Source organism: Heloderma suspectum, chromosome 3, assembly GCF_057233095.1.
Source record: "Heloderma suspectum isolate Gila_16-S chromosome 3, 16-S_ref, whole genome shotgun sequence".
NCBI classification, from domain to species: domain Eukaryota; kingdom Metazoa; phylum Chordata; class Lepidosauria; order Squamata; family Helodermatidae; genus Heloderma; species Heloderma suspectum.
Genome location: NC_139460.1, coordinates 56,178,670 through 56,198,544, shown reverse-complemented (window position 1 = coordinate 56,198,544; position 19,875 = coordinate 56,178,670). Strand labels below are relative to the sequence as shown.

The window sequence follows — 19,875 nt, the reverse complement described above, 5'->3', positions numbered from 1 at the left end:
TTTGCAGCAGCAGACTGCAATACAGCTACCCCTGTGGAAGTTGAATCTAAGACTCAAGGCTCTTCATCCTTGTTTCCTCTAATACAGCCTTCCCCAACCTAATGCTCGCTAGATATGTTGGACTACAGGTCCCATCATTCCTAGCCAATATGGAGAGCACCAGGTTGGGGCAGGCTGCTCTAAAGGTGGTTGGCATGGTCAGATTTGAGAGCATCAATTTGACAGCATTTGCTTATTAGGAGGATGGTGAAGAGAACTTGAGCTTTAATTCAGACATTTGTATATGTCCAAGAATTATCAGGGAGAGCAAATATTTCACAGAGACTAAGGGCCAATGCACTGAACTGCTTGCCCTGTTGAGGTGGCCATTTTGCAGAATTCGCCGTTCTGTCTCACAAAGGTTTGCGGCAGTGGGCAAAAAGTGCAGTTCCTGCCTGTGGCAATCAGACAAGTCAGTAAGTTAGTCACATGAGCAGGGAACCATGACAGGCAAAGGGAAACAAACAGGCAACTCGCAAATTCAGCCAAAGGGAGTGAATTGATACCTAAAATTCGTTCTCTTTGGCCTGGATGCTTAATTTTTGTTTAATTTTGTTTAAAAATATTTTATAGTTACATTGTATTGTTTTTACAATTTTATGTACACCACTCTGCGGTTGCCTTTGGCAGTGAAGGTGCAGTATAGGAAATAAAAAACAAAAACAAAACCCAGACTGCAGTGGAGCCTACACTGTTCTGCTTTTAAGGTTCTTTTCTTCCACATTACCCAGCAAGCCAAGATAGGAGGCATAATCCATCCTCTGCCTACAGTCTGGTAATTGCTGTTATTCAATAGAACTACCAGAACCCCTTTTTGCTATTTCCCCCCATTGCTGTTTAGGTCAAGGAGAAAGGGTCTGGGGGCCTCCTCTTGAGTGTGCAAGAAAAGGTGGGAACATGGGAAGATGGCTTTTTCTGTATTAATTCTCTTCACTATTGTGTAGTCAAATTAGCTGCATGCTGGAGAAGATTAGAAACATTCACTTCTAATTAAATTAACCATAGGTTATTGTTACATTTAATCTTGGAATTGCAGTTAGTTTAAAGTTTAAACCATGGTTTATTTAAACAAGCCAGGATGAAAAACCACAGTTTGATCATGGCTTCTTTAAATAAATCATAGTTTAAGGGTGCAGTGCTATGCATGGTTAGACAGAAACAAGTCCTACAACTTCCAGCATTTCCCAGCCAGCATTTCCCACCCTAAACTAACTACAGTTTGACTCAGTAACAACAAAGTGTGGTTAGTTTAAAGAAGGAAGTAGATGCTTCCAATGTCCTCCTCACAGCTGTGCCAAAGGAGGAAAAAGGAGAGGCTCAGGTGCAAGCTCATGGCTCAACCAAGCTCATTGACATAGCACTAAACTATGGTTTAGCATTACATCCAAACTAGGCTAGCAACTGGGAAGCAATAGTACTTTACCTGAGTGTAACTGATCACTAGGAAGTAGTGGACCAGAGAAGCTGCAGTCGTCCAGTGTGTATGTCTGTCTATCTTAAAAGTGGGAAACCTGTGGCCCTCCAGTTGTTTTGGCCTACAGTTCCCAGGGATGATGGGAGTTCTAGGCCAAAACATCTGGAGGGCAACAAGTTGCCCACCCTTGGTCTACCTGAATCACTTCTTTATCCCATGGATAAGCGTGTTCTGTACTGATCAGAAAGTTGGTGTTCTATAATGTTAATCAGTCTGGTTTGGCATACGCAGCAGTTCCATGATTTAGTTTGTTTTAACCCCCCTTTCCTCTTTATAGGAAAATTTAAACAAACTGATGACTAATCTAAGATCTACATCTCCTCACTTTGTGCGCTGTATTATTCCCAATGAAACAAAAACTCCAGGTAAAGAAAATCTGTGTTTTGATGATGCTCCTTCTTAGGTCTCATATATAAATTATTCTTACAGTTGGAATATGATCAAATTATCCAGAAATAGATTCCTTTAGTTCACCACCCACCCCTCACCTACCCTTTTTAATTTTTCTTTCTTCCCAGGTGTTATGGACCCTTTCCTTGTCCTTCATCAGCTTCGCTGTAATGGTGTCTTGGAAGGAATTCGTATTTGCCGCAAGGGTTTTCCAAACAGAGTTATCTATGCTGACTTTAAACAAAGGTAGTATGAAGATCAATGGCCAAGCCAAGTTGTTACTTCTTTAGAACCTTTATTCATTCCCAACCCAGTAAACATTATTCCTTTTTATTCCATTCAAATCACATTGAATAAAAATCCCATGCCAGGAAGGAGAGATATAGATGTGTGTGTGTGTGTGTGTGTGTATGTATGTGTGTATATATATATATATATATATATATATATATATATATATATTTCAATCTGTGGTAAAGCAGGGAACAATCCTATGGCCCATAGACAGCATCTGAGAGACCACAGGATAGTTCAGATTCCCTGATCTGAGGTTGGAGGCTGTGCTCTGCCCTCAGAGCGGAGAATCCCTGTTCCCCCTCGCACCCACAGCCGGTGCAGAAAGAACTGTCGGCTGCCCAAGATCAGAAACTCAATTTTGTAGAGGAGGAAAAGGGGGTGTTTCAATGGGCAGGGAAGAGACTGGAGAGCCAGGATACAAGCCATCCTGGAGCCTCTCCAGCATCCTTCCCTCCCCCTCTGAAACGCCCCAGCTAGATGAGCAAAAAAGCCCATCTAGCAAAAATGCAGGGTGTGAGGAAGGAGAGACAGAGATTGCCTCTGCCATGCCACCTACTCTGCCCAGAATGACAGTAAGCCTCAGAGTTTGGGGGCTTTTGATCATTGACTATGAAAATCAAAATTTTGCACATGTTGGAAATTTGGCGAATCTGGTGATTTCAGCCAGAATTCAAAAACATGTTTTTAAAAGTGTTAAAATATTGAAACAATATGTAATTACGTCGATCATCAATAGTACTTCTTTCTCTCTGATCAGGAAGAATGGCTCCAAATAATATATGTACAATTCAAGTTCACTTCCTGGAAATATTTGGTTATGAAGAGCAGGAAAAAAAATATTTCTGTTTTAAAGAAATTAACAAAGCAATCCTAACCCCCAGATCTGCTAGCTGGGGGGTGAAGGAATGGCAGCTGAAGGCTATCTCCCTCACCACAATCATCCTTATTTTATATTAATAACATCTGTCTAGAGGTAAATCTGGTTTTAAATGAGAAGGAAATAAATAACTCCTCTGACTTCTCTATGTACTCCTGACTAGGAATGTCAGAGAAATCCGCAACTTAACCAAATGAGTTTGGATTTTTATGAATCTGACCCATGGATTCTGCAGTGGACCAGCTTTTCCCCTGTCAGGCAGATTCCACAGACTTGCAGACCACTTTTTTTTAACTTTTGGAAATTTTGTGTAAATTTCATTGTAGAAAAATACACACATAAAAAAAACCACCTGGCTGAAAATGCACATTTCTCCCAAAGGCTAAATTGTGAAAATGTGCAATCTGGGGAGATCTGTGCATTTTGTGGGAATTTGTGCTTCTTTGTGCATTTTGCACATGTGAATGTGCACAAATTTGCATTTGCACAAAAGTGAATTTGCACAAATTCAGAAATGAAAACCTCCCCAATTCCATTGACAGGCAGACGACAGAACAAAAGGCACCTGACAACCCATGAAACACAGACAGAACGGATTTTACACAGTCTGTACATCCCTACTCCTGACCTAGTATGGTGATTGGAGAAGGGCCCTAGCTCAGTGGTAGAACGCATGCATTGTATGCAGAGATCTTGGCATCTCCAGTTAAAAAGATCAGGTAGCAGGTGATAGGAAAGGTTTTTCCTGATACCCTGGAGAGCTGCTATCAGTCAGTGTAGAAGTAGATGATACTGGAGTTAGATGGTCAAATAGTCTGGTATAAGGCAGACTTCCAATATCCCACTATAAAGATAGGCATCATAATAGCCTGGTCCAGAGTTTCATTCACTTACACATTCTCTATCTGCTAATCAGATACCGCATTCTGAATCCTTCTGCAATTCCAGAGGACAAGTTTGTGGACAGCAGGAAAGCCGCTGAAAAATTGCTCGGTTCTTTAGATATCGATCACAACCAGTACAAGTTTGGACACACAAAGGTAAAGCGGTTGCTTCTTGTCTTGGCCTCAATGCATTGTCTAGGGGCATTTGATGCTGTAGCACTGGTAGAACTAAACATGTGCAGACCTGATCAGCACTTGGATGATCACTAGAACTCCCATGTGAGCTTTTCTGACAGTGGAGGGGGAAGCAGGGGTGTCACATAGTTAAAGAAATCATTGGCTGCAATCCCACACCCACTTACTTGGGAGTAAGCAGCATTAAACTCAATGGGACTTCCTTCTGAGTAGAATAAATAGAATTGCACTGTTCCATGATTAATCATCTGAGTTTGGTTGATCAGTCCTACCAATGTTTATGTTTGTGTTCAGTGGGGCTTACTTCCTAGTAAAAATCTCTAGGATAGCAGCCTTACAGTGCAAACAAGTTCCAGTGGGAGGGAAATAACTACATCAGCTCCAGGGTTGTGAGCATGTCAGGGGAACAAGGGGCTTTGAATCCTGTGTATCCATGGCCACCTTTGGCATGCCCCTGGAAAGCCCTTGTTTGTCCCCTCCTCCAACACCGGTGGAAAGTCTACACTGCCAAAGCTTTCTACAGGTGTACTGTGGGGAGAGCCCTGGAGGTATTTTATGTAATTATTTATTTCATTTCTATACCACCCAATAGCCAAAGCTCTCTGCATGGTTCACAAAAATTAAAACCACAAGCGCAGCATAAAACAATATAAAATATGAAAGCTTAAAACCACAATATAACAGTACAGCCAGGATAAAACCTAGCAGCGATGCAGAGATTTAAAATACAGATTTAAACTACAGATTTAAAATACCAAGCTAAAAAACTAGGAAGCTAAAATGCTAAAATATTGGGAGAATAAAAAGGTCTTCACTTAGCCCCGGAAGGAGTGCAACATAGGCACCAGGCAAACCTCTCTAGCTCATTCTACAGCCAGGGTGCCACAGCAGAAAAGGCCCTCTTCCTGGTAGTCACCCGTCTCCCTTCCTTTGTCAGGGGATCATGGAGAAGGACCGCTGAGGATGATCTTGGGGTCCAGGCAGGCACATATGGGAGGAGGTGATCCTTCAGGTGTCCCTCTGGCAGACCTTCCTTTCCACCAGTGGAGTAGCAGTTACATGACTTCTTATGGGTCCTCAGCCAGGCTGTCATCAGAGATAGGATTACTCCCTTGGTTATGCAAGTAGCTCAGCCTGGCCTGGCCTTACCATTAGGCAGAGTGAGACACCTGCCTCAGGCAGCAGATTTTGAGTGAGTGTGGCATATTGCTAGTTATTGTGCTTGTTATGATTGTATTTTTACTGCCATGGGGGGGGGAGTGTCAAGCTTGACTTATTGACACACGCTGGCAACCCCACAGAGAACACAAAACACAGCAAAAGTCTTTATTGCAGTAGATCAGATTACACAATCCAGCTTTCCAGAGCTCACAGCAAAGCTTACAGCATTTATAGACCCCAATAAATCAAATAGCCTAGGCAGAGGCTATTGCTTCGTTACTTTGTTCAAGAGAAAGTTCCAAGGCTAGAATCTACACAGAGTCACAGTCAGAGTTCAAGTCCAGGAATAGATATCAAGTCAGGATCTCAACAGTACCAGATTCAAGGCAGACAAGAGTGCAGGATTCACAAAAGGTCCAGGCAAGAAAGTATTCTGGGCAATGAAGACGTTGTTCACAGCAAAGGCTCGTTAGTCTCTGCACAGGCTTAATACAGGGTAGGGGCTGCTAGAATCCCCCTTCTGACAATCTATCCTGACAGGGGAATCTGGCCCATAAGCAAGCACTATGCCTAAGAGGGCATCTCTGTTCTGCCCTCTTTGACACTTTAATTTGGATGACACCCCCAAAGCTTCCTCCCCTGCAGAATCTTTCTCCTGCTTGATTCTCACAATGCCACAATGCCAATGTAAATCAGAGGCCTCCCTCAAGGCTGTATCTTGCAGCTGTGGCTGATAGGGAGTATCATCCTCATTCAGCCTGCAATCAGATGGGAAGCTAGGCAGAGCTGAGCTCCCAGGCCCTGAGCTTCCCACAACTGGACTGGACTCTAAATCATCCTGCTCAGACCCTGAATCAAACTCTGGCTCCAAAGCTGTAGGGCTCACAGAAGTGCTCAGGTTAGGCCTGACAGGGAGAGATACCTGTGGGATTTTCTGCCTCAGGTGCCCACATAACCTGTGTGGTCTTGGGTCCAATGTAGCTTGACTTGGCAGGGGGTGTACCAATTGCTGCTCTGCTTTAGGCAGCAAAATATCTTGGGCCAGGCCTGACCTCTGCAGAGCACTCTCAGGTCTCAAAAACGCAATGGTGTTAATTTTCCTAGGTCACAGAGCAACTATTGCTCATGTAATGTGCCCAAATGACTTTGCTGTGTCCTGTGGTTGCAAATCGATTTATCTGTCATATCTTTAAAAAAGGGGCTTGATTTAAGTTCCTTCATCTGAATAAAAATCCTTGCTGCTTGTCAATAGTCACAGAGTGCACTTGTTTGTTATTCTCTATCTTTATCTCAATTTCAAAGATAAAGTAGGGCACATGCTTCAATATTTATACACAGTTTAGATGACATTTTCAAGTATCTATTAAAAGCAGAAAGAACCAACCATTTGCTAGAGGACCATGCTTAAGCAAGGGAAATAGCTGATGTATTGCATGACCACCTCTCCATGTTCCAGCACAGCAGTGGGAATCCATCCCTCTATGCTGATACTGCACAAACTCTCTGGCTTCATGATTTCTTCTCTTCTCCTCTCCTCTCTCCACCTTCTACCCTGGACAACTCGCTTTATTTTAATGCCAGAGGATAAACCTTGATCTTTATCGACGGCCTGCTGCTGACGTCATCTGCAGTTTACTTGGTTTGCTGTAATTTACAGTTGCAGAGAAGCTGAGCTCTTGCAAGGAACTTGGATTGGAGAAGAAGCTCCCTTTTTACTCAGCTTAGCCAATGCTTATGAGTATTGGTTCCATGGGGCTTTAGCATTGTTCAGGAAATCTATGTGAAAAAAATAATAGCTTTATAGTACTTTAGATTAAATGGTCAGAACAAAAGCGAATCAAAATGCTGGATGTTAGATAAAATTAAAAGTAGATCTGACATAAGATCAGTAGTCTACCACTTGAAAATATAAAAATTGCAGGTCTGATAGTACTTGTAATGCTTTTAAATGGCACTCATCATTACTAATAGCTAGATTTTCAAAGGAATTGATGGATATTGTAAGAGAGTAGAACTAATAGCCTCTTCTATGAATAATAAAAAAACACACACACACAAAGGAGAAAGATAGAGACAGATTCCAAGCTTTAAAATGTTGGGAAGTGTCCTTTTCCTTAGGCTTAAAAATGTTGGTATGAAATGGATTAAGCAAAATGGAGTGTTGTAATGTGGGGAAGATGCAGAATGCTGCAAAGGGCAGTCACAATTTAAGCTATTCTAATGACCAACTCTGCACATGATACAGTAGTATCAGCTCACCTGCACTGGGCACATGATTTCATGCTGTGCAAACATTCTCCCACTTGTGGTCCAGGAACCGACCAGCACAAGTAGCAACATAACTTTTCTGACATAGTTAATTCTCTTTATGTTGAACTACTGAACGTGTGAACCATATTACATCAATGAGGTTTTGTTGAATTTGTTCTGGAGTAAATCCTAAACTGATGGTATATATTTCAGGTCTTCTTTAAGGCTGGTCTCCTGGGACATCTGGAAGAAATGAGGGATGAGAGATTAGCCAAGATTTTGACACTAATTCAAGCAAGAGCGCGAGGCAGATTGATGCGCATTGAGTTCCAGAAGATTGTAGAGCGAAGGTATTAACTATACAGTCTGTTTATGTAATTGTATGTTGTGAACAAATGCTTATTTGCATTTTCCCAATGATGATATGGTAAGACTTGATTGCTGGGAAAGAACCATATCCCTGTGGCCCAAGTGATGCCTTGAGAAAAGACATCTGACCATGACTTTGGACATCATGATGATGTGAAGGGAACAGAAAATGCAAATGTTTTATGTTTCCTGTTTCTCCACTTGTTCATCTTGTGCAAAATAAGATCAGATAAATGCTGCTTAGACACAGAAGTGAAACTGGAGGGTCACGTCATCGTCTAGAGAACCCATAAACAACCATGAGTAAGGAATGACAAGTGCATGACAAATGCCTTGTGTAGAAAAGCCCACAGTTCCGCTTCAGGCCATCTCCATCTGTGTCCCGTCCACAGTTTCTATGTAATAATGCCTTAATATGTTCATGCATTATTACATAGAAACAAATATGTATCTTCTGTCTTTTCCACCTCCAAGGCAGCTCACAATACAAATATATATGATAAAATAGAATACAAAGAGCATACTAGCCAACAACAATGATCATTGTCATATTTGGAGCTGCTTTGAATCCCATGCAAGAAATGAGTGAATGTGCATTTATTGAATGAAAAATGAAAAATAAGTGGATGTGTGTGGTACGGGATATACAAAATTCAAATGAGAACCATTTATATGTGTAAATAGTAGTAGGATTTAAGAAGAGGAAACCAGTGAATGTGCACTTGTTGCATAAGACCCTAATCATGTTGGGAGGCCAAAATGCTAATAAAAATTGCCCCATTTCAAAGATCTTCTGTAGGCATCTCCAAAATCCAGGAGAGTCTTTTTCTTTTTGAACCAGAGATGCACTGCTTGTGATCCAGTGGAATATCCGAGCTTTTATGGTTGTGAAAAACTGGCCTTGGATGAAGCTTTTCTTTAAGATCAAGCCCCTGCTGAAGTCTGCAGAAACTGAGAAAGAAATGGCTAATATGAAGGAAGAGTTCCTGAAATTAAAGGAGGCCTTGGAGAAATCAGAAGCCAGGAGGAAGGAGCTTGAGGAAAAGCAAGTTTCTCTGGTGCAGGAGAAAAATGATCTGCTCCTTCAGCTGCAGGCAGTGAGTGGACCAAAATTTTTGTTGATGCGTTGCAGGGCCAGCCCTCCCACGAGGTGGGGTGAATTGCGTGCTCTCCCACAGCTGCCAGGAGTGCATCCCCCCCGCCACTTTGGCACAGGCGATCTCCTGGGACACCCCTTCCACAATGCCTGGCTCTGAGGAAGGACCCCCTCAAGGCCAGGCATTTGGGTCTGGCCATGGCCAGCTCTCTGAAGAGCCATACCAGCCAGAGTGACTAACGCAGCTCTTCAGAGAGCCTACCCTCTGGCAGCAACAGTGGGGTGGTGGTTGGGATGGGGAGTGGGATGCAGCAGCAGCAGAGAGTGGGATGTGATGGGGTGGGACATGGTGGCAATGGGGGGTGGACCCGGGGTGGGATGCAATGGGAGGTGGAGACATGGTGACAGTGGTGATGGGTGCAGCAATGGGGGCATCAGCTTGTGTGTGCTCTCCTGCCAGTGCTGATGCATTGGACCCAACAAATGAGGGTTGCAATGGAATACTTTCCTTTAAATCACAAGCAATAAAAGGTCCAATGGTACCTTAAAGACTATCCATTGTATTGTGGCATAAGCTTTTATGGACCAGATCCGACTTTGTAAAATGCATGAATCGGCAGTCTCACTTTTAAGCAGAAAAGCCATGTTTTTCTTTCTCTCTGTAACAGAATGAATACACTTCATATAACATTTAATTGCATGGTTCTTCTTGCTGAGGATTATAAAGTGGTACAAGTCGAGAAATAGAGATGAGGATTTAGCCAGAGCAATTATTAATATACCGCACTGTATCTAATAAAAATAGAATCTATGAGCACCAGTGCTGCTTAAAAGAACTGGCTTTGACTGAGAACAGATTGTCAAACGTTATCACAGTGGGGGAAAGTGGATTGGAGAAGATAACCTGAAACTTCCTAGATATTCCTGGGACAAAACAAGTTTTCCATCTGGTTTGCTTCACTTGCTATCGGCCCAGGGGCAGGCAGAATAGAACACCCTAATATCAGTGACAATGACCTGGTTTGCACAACACTTGTTCACTAGTTTTGGGGTTTTTGGAGGTTTGTCTAACTCTCAAACAACCCCTGCCACCTGGGTTGACACAACTCGACAAGCCACGGTAAGCCAGGTGCCCATGGACGCCATGCAAAAACAGTGCCTCTGGGCACCTGGTATGACGTGACAGCCCCTGCGGGTAAATTAAGCTATGTTGTGCAAACCAGGGTAATAGCACCATATCAAGTTAACTTGGGATAAAGATGGGGGAAGGAGAGAATGCCTTGCTACAGAGGAGACCCTTACCTTGGTGGGACCCTTCCCCTTTTAAAGAGAGACCAGGGCCTGAGGGAGGGAACACTTTAAAAAAAAAAAAATCCTTCCCTAAAGAACCTTTCTAGCAGCCATGGATCAGCTTTTCATTTTTGCTCTCAAAATTGGGCAAATAAATCTGACAAGGCTCAGGGTTGGTTTTCTCAAGCATGGCCATGGTGGGATTGCAGTAATATCCAGTGCTGACTTCTTGTGTGAATAAGCCATCCCAGCTGAGATACCACAGGGGGAACTTTCATCTAATCTGTAATGGAATTCTTTCCAGTGGAGTCCATTCACACATTCAGCTGAGCGATATCAGTTTAGAGAGTTATCTTCAAAAAGGGTAAAAAGGAGGAACCTGGGAACTACAGACCAGTCAGTCTGACATCAATCCCTGGGAAAATTCTGGAGCAGATCATAAAGCAATCCATCTGGAAGCACCTTGACAACAATGCCGTGATTACTCGAAGCCAACATGGATTTGTCAAAAACAAGTCCTGCCAGACAAATCTGATCTCATTTTTTGATCAAGTCACCTCCCTTGTAGACCGTGGGAATGCTGTAGACATCATATACCTCGACTTCAGCAAAGCTTTCGACAAAGTGCCCCATGATATCCTGATGAGCAAACTAGCTCGAAGTGGGCTAGATGAAACAACGATCCGGTGGATCCACAGTTGGCTACAGAATCGGACTCAAAGAGTGCTTATCAATGGGACCTTCTCAAGCTGGGGAGAGGTAACGAGTGGGGTACCGCAGGGCTCAATCCTGGGCCCAGTGCTCTTCAACATTTTTATTAATGACTTGGAGGAGGAGGTGCAGGGAATGCTGATCAAATTTGCAGATGACACAAAATTGGGAGGGATAGCTAATACTTTGGAAGACAGAAACAAAATTCAAAGTGATCTGGATAGACTGGAGTGCTGGGCAGAAAACAACAGAATGGCATTTAATAGGGACAAATGCCAAGTTCTGCACCTAGGAAAAAGAAACCAAATGCACAGTTACAAGATGGGGGATACGTGGCTCAACCACACTATGAGCGAGAAGGATCTTGGAATTGTCGTCGATCACAAGCTGAATATGAGCCAACAATGTGATGTGGCTGCAAAAAAGGCAAATGCTATTTTGGGCTGCATTCATAGAAGCATCGCTTCCAAATCCCGGGAAGTACTAGTTCCCCTCTACTCAGCACTGGTTAGGCCTCATCTGGAGTACTGTGTCCAGTTCTGGGCACCACACTTTAAGAAGGATGCAGACAAGCTGGAGAGGGTTCAAAGGAGGGCAACAAAGATGATCAGGGGACTGGAAACAAAGCCCTATGAAGAGAGACTGAAAGAACTGGGCATGTTTAGCCTTGAGAAGAGAAGACTGAGGGGAGATATGATAGCACTCTTCAAGTACTTGAAAGGTTGTCACAGAGAAGAAGGCCAGGATCTCTTCTTGATCATCCCAGAGTGCAGGACACGGAATAATGGGCTCAAGTTACAGGAAGCCAGATTCCGACTGAACATCAGGAAAAACTTCCTGAGTGTCAGAGCAATACGGCAATGGAACCAATTACCTGGGGAGGTGGTGGGCTCTCCCACACTGGAGGCCTTCAAGACGAGGCTGGACAGCCATTTGTCAGGGATGCTCTGACTTGGATTCCTGCATTGAGCAGGGGGTTGGACTCGATGGCCTTGTAGGCCCCTTCCAACCCTACTATTCTATGATTCTAAGTATGAAGAAATCCAGCGATTATACGCATGTGTGAACCAGCCCTCCGTCATAGTGCAAAGTAAAATTGTCCAGGTTTATTAATGGCACTCCAAACAAAAACACATCAAAGAAAATGCAAGGACACTGTGACAGGAAGAGTGTTGCTATAGTTCACCACTCTTTTTATTTTTGTTTAAAACGAAGCTAGACAAGCCTTCCCATGCAGGAGCAACGCAGCAGGTGAGCATAGATCCTCCAGGCAATGAAAAAAAGAATCAACAGGTCACAGACTGGTGGGGAATTATGTCACTTCCCATTAGTGATGACACAGGAACTGTCCCATAGGTGCTTGTCACATACGCATGGGTATGTTATCTTGGGAAGAATAGCCATTTTTTTCCATTGACAAAAGATTGCAATAGGAATGCTGAGAGAATGGGATCTTCCAGCAACAGATGTGCTTTCTTGAAACACAGACTCCGATTGTCCTGCAAACAAACAAGCAATAACTCTGATTCTTTAATATATATTCAACCACATGATGGAAGGGCCCTTACAGAATGTGGGCATGTACATTGAGGGATATACAAATGGCAAAGGAAACAGAAACAATCTGGAGGAAATAAGTTATTGTTCTTCTATTGTATTCACAAATAAATATTCACAGTGTTTTTTTCTCACAGTAAAAGACAGACTTTAGGAACATTCCTCTTCAATTGTTAGTTGACAGCGAGTATATTTCATATAAAATTTAGACTTTCCTGGGCTCTGTCTTTAAATAAGTATCCTAAAAGAATATAAGAAAAACTGATAATTTTGCTCAGCTAAAGATTGCAGCCGTAGTTTTGCTCTGCGTTAGGTTACATGTGAATCTATGAATCGCAAAACTTAAAAGGCTTGGATATAAATATGAACGTTTTTAATCCGTGTTCCAATCTGTCGAGTTGGTTACCATGGTAAATCGCTAAAGCAGGGATGTTAAACTTGGAGATGTGGTGTTTTACATACAATTTGCAAGTGTGCCACTGAACTAGCAAGGAAATATTTATAAAGATGACAAAAGGATGCACATTTTAATAATTTAGAACTTACAGTCATGTCCCAATATGACTGGTTATTATCATTACGCATGGCACTTTTAACATGTGAAGGGGTTTATAATCGTTAACTTGTTCATCCTTATAAATCCCAGGTGGAATACTATTAGTTTCATTTGAAAAATGAGGAATTGTGGATGAGATCGTGGGAGAGCAATCCTGTGGCCCCATAGACAGTGTCTGTGGGGCCCTAGGATAGTTCAGATTCAGTGCTCTGACCTTAGACCCAGGAATAAGGATGTGCGAGCACATCCCAGCTCAGGTTCTCTGGGCACCCGCTGAAGTGCCCCCCCGCTTGCCCCCCCAGACCCCCGCTCGCCCCCCCAGACCCCTGCTCACCCCCCCAGACCCCCGCTCGCCCCCACTCTCACCATCCTGGATTCACTGCAATCCCATCTGGTGAGTGCTTGCCATGTTCCCACCTTTTTTCCTGTGCAAAAAAGGGAGTTTTGAAAATGCGCATATTTAAATATGTGCAGTTTGGGGGCTGGGGCAGTGGTTCGGCAGGCACAGGCGGGGGGCTGCAGGCGGGGGCCCCCCGATGGACTCCCAGACCCAGTTGGGCACCCGCAACATCCCTACCCAGGAGTCTGAGCTCCCCCCTCCCCCTCGTAGCCAACATGGAGAGAAACACGCTGTCTGCCTCTCCATGTCAGCTGCAAAAGTGACCTTGGAGGTAAGGTGAAGCCGGCATTCCTGTGGGTGGGAAGGGGAGGGGACTGGGGAGGTCACTGTACAAGGAACCCTCCAGCCTCCCCAGCCTCCTTCCCTCCCCCTCCCCGATGCCTCAGCTAGATGGGTGAAAAAGCCCGTCTAGCTGAAATGCGAAGTGGGAGGAGCATGGAGGCAAAGCTTGCCTCCGCCAGTCCTCCTGCTCTGCACTGGATGGCCACAAGCCTACAAGTCTGGAGGCTTACGGCCATTCTCATAGGATTGTGCCCTTAGTCAGTGCCACTAGTGCCACTTAGATTGCAATCCTATACTCGCTTACTTGGGAGTAAGGCCAATGAACTCAGTCTGACTTTCTTCTGAGCAGACAGTGTAGGATTGCACTGTTATCCATATTTATGAACAGGTAGAGATTTTAATTATTTAAGAAAGCCATGGGCCTTTTCCATGCCCACTTGATGGAACTCCTTACTATGGGAGGCTTGCTTAGCCAATTCTTTGGAATCCTTCAAGAGGTTAGTGAAAACAGTTCTCTGTAGAGGGGTGTTTTTATTATCTGGGGGAAAGGGGCTGATATTAGTGGTGATGTGAGTCCTACCTTGGCCCTTGGCCTCTTATTTGGCTGTGTAGACTCTGCTTGGCTGTTCAATTTTGATGTGTAGTTCTATAAAGACTGTGTTTTATTGTTGATCTCTACCAAGGGAACCCATGATGGGTAGTTTTGGTGAGGAAAAGAACCTGAACCCATGATCTATCCACTGACACTCAAAATTAATGCTAATCTTCTTCCTGAGCTTTCCATAGGGCAAAACCAGACATTTCTTCAAAATTGTATCTAGCAGCTACATCTCCTCCGCCCCCCCCCTTTAACTCTAGAGTGGGTACAGGGGCCAGAGTCTGGATTTTAAAAGCCTCTCTACCCTCTATGTTATGGGCCCAATCCAGATCAGGGGTGCTGCTCCTACTCTAGAGTAAAAATGGAAAAAAGAAAGACAGACAGACAGACAGAAGTAGCTGCCAGATACAGATTTAAAGTAATGTCTGTTTTGGCCCATACCTGAATAGCCTGGAGAAGCAAAGACTGAGGGAGGACATGATGGCACTCTTCAAATACTTGAAGGATTGTCACATTATAGAAGAGTATAAAAACTTGTTCTCTGCTGCCCTAGTGGGCATGACTGCATTGAATGGGCTTAAGCTGCAGGAGGGTAGATTCAGTTGAGCATTAGGAGTAAGAGCATCTTGATGGTAAGAGCAGATGAACAATGGAACCAATTACTTAGAGAGGAGGTGAATTTTTCTCACTGGAGGTCTTCAGGCAGAGACTGGACAGCCATCTGTTGGAGATGCTGTAGTGTTGGATCACCTTCTTCAAGCAGGGAGTCAGAGTAGATGGCCTACAAGTTCCCTTCCGACTCTCTGTGATTCTATATAGAAGTGTGTGGGGTGCAGACTTTCCCAAGAGAGAACAAAACTGTCCATCAGAATCTGTGTGCAAAATAAATTTTCTTCCTAGCAGCTGATGTGGTCTCTGGCAAATCCTGGCAGGAGCAAGACACTCTGGCAGATGCAGAAGAAAGATGTGACTTGCTGATTAAATCCAAGATCCAGCTAGAGGCCAAAGTCAAAGAGCTGACTGAGCGGGTGGAAGATGAAGAGGAGATGAACTCTGAGCTGACATCCAAGAAGAGAAAGCTGGAAGACGAATGCTCTGAGCTGAAGAAAGACATTGATGACCTTGAAATAACACTGGCAAAAGTTGAGAAAGAAAAACACGCTACTGAAAACAAGGTACCTTGAATACTTTGCCATTAAAAAATAAGTCCTCCTGAGCCAGCATTATGATGGTACAAATATGCAAGTTATTAATTTTATTATGGTTGGAAGGGGATCTGCCCCTTCAGTTTTTACATATATAACACTCATGTCTCCCTGTTCACTGTGGGTGCTTCCAGATTAGGCATTTATTGTGCAATCACCCTGCCTCTTCATGGAATTTTATGGAGGGTCCAGATGATGATGTCTTCCACTTGTAGCCCTCCCTTGTTTTCCTACCACGGCTTCCATCTTTTTTCTTTCCAACAAAAATATTGACTAAGGAGGTAAAAATGGGAAAGCTGCACCATCTCTTTTGGTTGGTAGCATTAGGAGTCATACTCCTGGAAGTACCGCACATCACCCTGATAAAAAGGAGCCTATGCCTTGGGGGCGGGAATGATGACTGCTAAATTGGTTTGCCCTTGTGAGCAGTCCTGGCATTCCCAGATACCACTTACAAGGACAAAACACAATACATGATCCAAGAAATCTGAGATCTGGCTGTCAGCAACCTCTGTCATCACAGCTCTCTATTGACTTATTTGTTTAGTACATTTATATCCCACCTTTTTCTCATCATGGAACATAAGGCAGGTATTTACAGGATTCTCAGGTGATCTCCCATCTAGGCACTGATATGATGCAGACCAGCCTAGCCTCAGCAAGGTGACTGCATCATGTGCTCTCAAACCATGGGACTTGTGAATTGTTATTGGCGTTATATTTAATTGCCCAGATCTTTTCATTTTACAACTAAGCTGTGAAAAGTAACCAGCCATGTTAAGCTTCCCATGCTTCAGTATGCTAGCTGCTCTCTTGCCCATTTAATGTGGTATTTGGGATTCAGTTCACATGAGCACATACCCATGAAAGCCCAGCATCACTTCCATGAACATGAACAAGAACAAGAAATTATTTTGGTTAACAAGCCTCACACTGATACATAGCACTTTCTGTAGTGCAATTGCCAGTGTGGTGTAGTGGTGAGAGTGTTGGACTGGGAGCTGGGAGATCCGGGTTCTCGTCCACACTCCGCCATGGAAGCTCACTGGGAGACTTTGGGCCAGTCACAGACTCTCAGCCCAACCTACCTCACAGGGTTGTTGTTGTGAGGATAAAATGGAGAGGAGGAAGAGCAGAATGTAAGCCACCTTGGGTTCCTTGCAAGAGGAAAAAAGGCGGGATATAAATGCAATAAACAAACAAACAAATTGCGATGTAGGCAGTTCTCTCAAACCAGGAATGAGAAATGTCTGAATTAAAATGACTTTATAAGGACCTCTCTCTTTTGTTTCTACCCACCACAGGTTAAAAACCTGACAGAAGAAATGGCAGCCCTTGATGAGACCATCAGCAAACTGACGAAAGAAAAGAAGTCCTTGCAGGAAGCTCATCAGCAGGCCCTGGATGACCTGCAAGCAGAAGAAGATAAAGTCAACACCCTGAGCAAAGCTAAAGTGAAACTAGAGCAGCAAGTAGATGATGTATGTTTGTTCCACTGCTCATTGACCTTGGTTGTAGCTTTTTGACAACTGGGTGGCTTGAATTGTCCCATCATAAAAGTCAGACCTGTTATATGCTGTGTGAAAAACAGAATCTTGAATTAAAGTAGACCTGTTGTTAAACCTCTGAATAGAAGTAGGCAGATGGAAGACATTCATTTGTACACCAGTTGTTACATAGAGGAATACGACTGGGAAGGCAATTGGTAGTGTTTCTTCCTACTTTCTTAAGGTGCTTCCAGATTGATGGTTCCTAGTGCTATAAGCAAAAAACACTGGGTGCTTCCAGATAGAGGATCCTAGTGTTAATGATCAGAGGGCATTGTGCAACCATTCCATCTTTTCTTACTTAATGGATTTTCTGCAGTAAGGAAAAAGATGGAAGACGTGGTGGGAAAACACAAGAGGGCTACGAGTGGAAGACGGCGTCATCTGGAGCCCTTGTAAAATTCCGTGAATGAGGCAGGGTGGTGGCACCATAAAAGCCTTGTGTGAAAACACCCATTGTGCCACTGTTCTATCTTTTCCTCAACAGATTTTCTTTGGTAAGAAAAAAGATGAAAGAAGCAGTAGGAAAATGTAAATGTAAATGGAAGGCAACATCATTTGGACCCCCAGTAAAATCCCAGGAGTGCAGAAGGGCGATTGTACAATTAAAAAGCCTTGTCTGGAAGCATCCCTAGTATCTTCATCAGTGTATTTCTTTTGTTGAAGAGCTAACACGCTGAGAAAAACAGGACCCCATATGTCTATATTTCAGTACAGCTTACAAAACCGTAAGGTGCTGCCAACTTCTGTGGTCCACCAAGTACTTGAAATGTTGAGTGGCTATTTTCTCCCTTTTCATTTTTTGTAGCTCGAGGGCTCTCTTGAGCAAGAAAAGAAAGTGAGAATGGATCTGGAAAGGGCCAAACGCAAACTGGAAGGGGACTTGAAGCTGACTCAAGAGAGCGTCATGGATTTGGAGAATGATAAGTTGCAACTGGAGGAGAAGTTAAAGAAGTAAAGTGGCTTGAGCCTTATACACATAGAGCCTGTATTCATACAATAAAACATTTGCTGCTCTTTTGATGTTTTATACGCAGTGTAAAAAGTGAGAAGTGAGCACCAATCACGTTATGTAGTTCCACTATATACCAGGCCCTCAGCATAGCCTGCCAGGTGCTTGGAAGCCCCCTGCTATTTTCAGTCCCAGGAAAGCAGCCAAAAACGAGGAGGTTTATCGAGCTCCTGGTGGGTTGCCGTATGTGACTGGTGGGTTTGTTTCACTCAGTGGGTCAAATGTTCTGTAGGGCTGTTATTTGCTCCATCCTAGCTAGAAATAGCCTTACCTGGGGAGGGAGCTCCTTAAAACTGGGGGCTAATAACCATACAGAAAGGAGATAGGGAAAAATGTTTGCCACCTCCAGATGGCACTGGAGAGCCATTCCATTTAACACCTATGTAATAGAGGGCAGCAAGGGAGATTAGACTCTCCATGTTCTTCTAGTATGCCAGGCCAGCTGGTTTCTTCTTATCCCATCCAGTGTTGTTGCTCATAGCAGTTGGACTTCACCAGGCAGATCAAAATGTAGGAACTTAATCTACCTAGTTCCTCCCTGTAGCAGAGTTCTTAAAATTATGGGATGTAAGCGTTGCTTAGACTGCAAGTCTGCTGGCAGGACACAATCCCTTTTATTGTTGTATAGCACAGGGATGGAGAACCTGCAGCCCTCCAGATATTGTTGGACTGAAATTCCCATCATCCCTTGAGCACTGGCCATGCTGGCAGGGGCTGATGGGAGTTGGAGTCCAACAACATAGGTTCCCTTTCCCTTGGCATTTCTTGACATCTTTGATAAGTAGCAATAATAGTAATCATTGCTTCTGAGATGACATTCCTGTTTAGGAAGCAATAAAATCATGTTAACGAATCACGCCTTTGTATCACACAGAAATTAATCATCTATCTCATTAACAGGAAAGAATTTGAAATCAGTCAGATGAACTCTAAGATTGAGGATGAGCAGGCTATAGTGATGCAGCTCCAAAAGAAGATAAAAGAGCTTCAGGTAATTAATTACTCATGCTTACTTTCTCCCTGTGCTAGATTTGCTGGCTCTTGTACGGTTAGAAAGCCTTGAGTTCTGAGCAGGCTGTAGTCCTAATACGTTCAGGTTTTTAGAGACTAACATACAATCATTTTAAGACCATAAGAACAGTCCTACTAAATGAGACCAGAGAGCCATTTGGTTCAGTACCACGTTTTCCACAGTGACCACCTAGATGTTTCAGGAAATCCAGCAGCAGGGCATGAAGGCAACTGCTCTCCCATGTAGGGTGGTTTGTTAACAATGGGGTGTGGGTTGGTAACCACCCTGAACAACCCAACAACAAACCATGGGTTCTAAATATGGCTTGTTTGAGAAAAATAAGCCACCCTGCATGGTTAACAAGCCACCCTGCTAAAAATGTCCTGGGTTCAGACAACACACTAACCCAAGGTTCAACAACAACCCACGTTCAACCACAGAGTGTGGGATAGCGTGTTGTGTGAACAGCCGAATGTGCCAGTTCACATGTCACGCTAAACCACCCTGAAAATAAGCCTTGGTGGGTAGGTTGTTCGCTCGCTAACTCATGTTAATCCCAACAGATGATCAGGCACTCTGTGGCTTGCTATGGCTTGTTTCCCCCTTAGTCCTCCTGCCTGCTCCCAGCACAGATCCCATGGGCCTTTACAGCACAATCTCAGCACCCTACCCC

The 19,875-nt window shown here is 43.7% G+C and overlaps 1 protein-coding gene and 1 long non-coding RNA gene across 2 annotated transcripts in view; one reads left to right on the top strand and one right to left on the bottom strand.

Annotated features, from left to right (window-relative positions):
- Positions 1–19,875, top strand: part of MYH15 (myosin heavy chain 15) — a 102,206-nt gene that overhangs the window by 41,767 nt on the left and 40,564 nt on the right. The window contains exons 19-27 of the mRNA XM_084843327.1: positions 1,791–1,878; positions 2,032–2,149; positions 3,994–4,117; positions 7,781–7,917; positions 8,778–9,033; positions 15,359–15,601; positions 16,936–17,112; positions 17,987–18,132; positions 19,091–19,181. Coding sequence (XP_084699453.1) covers positions 1,791–1,878; positions 2,032–2,149; positions 3,994–4,117; positions 7,781–7,917; positions 8,778–9,033; positions 15,359–15,601; positions 16,936–17,112; positions 17,987–18,132; positions 19,091–19,181 — 1,380 coding nt within the window. The remainder of the gene's footprint in view (positions 1–1,790; positions 1,879–2,031; positions 2,150–3,993; positions 4,118–7,780; positions 7,918–8,777; positions 9,034–15,358; positions 15,602–16,935; positions 17,113–17,986; positions 18,133–19,090; positions 19,182–19,875) is intronic.
- On the bottom strand, positions 5,417–10,350 carry LOC146349698 (uncharacterized). Its single transcript, XR_014789058.1, has 3 exons — positions 9,576–10,350; positions 7,577–7,810; positions 5,417–7,093 (listed from the first exon to the last, which is right to left on the bottom strand). It is a non-coding gene; the product is annotated as an uncharacterized LOC146349698 (long non-coding RNA).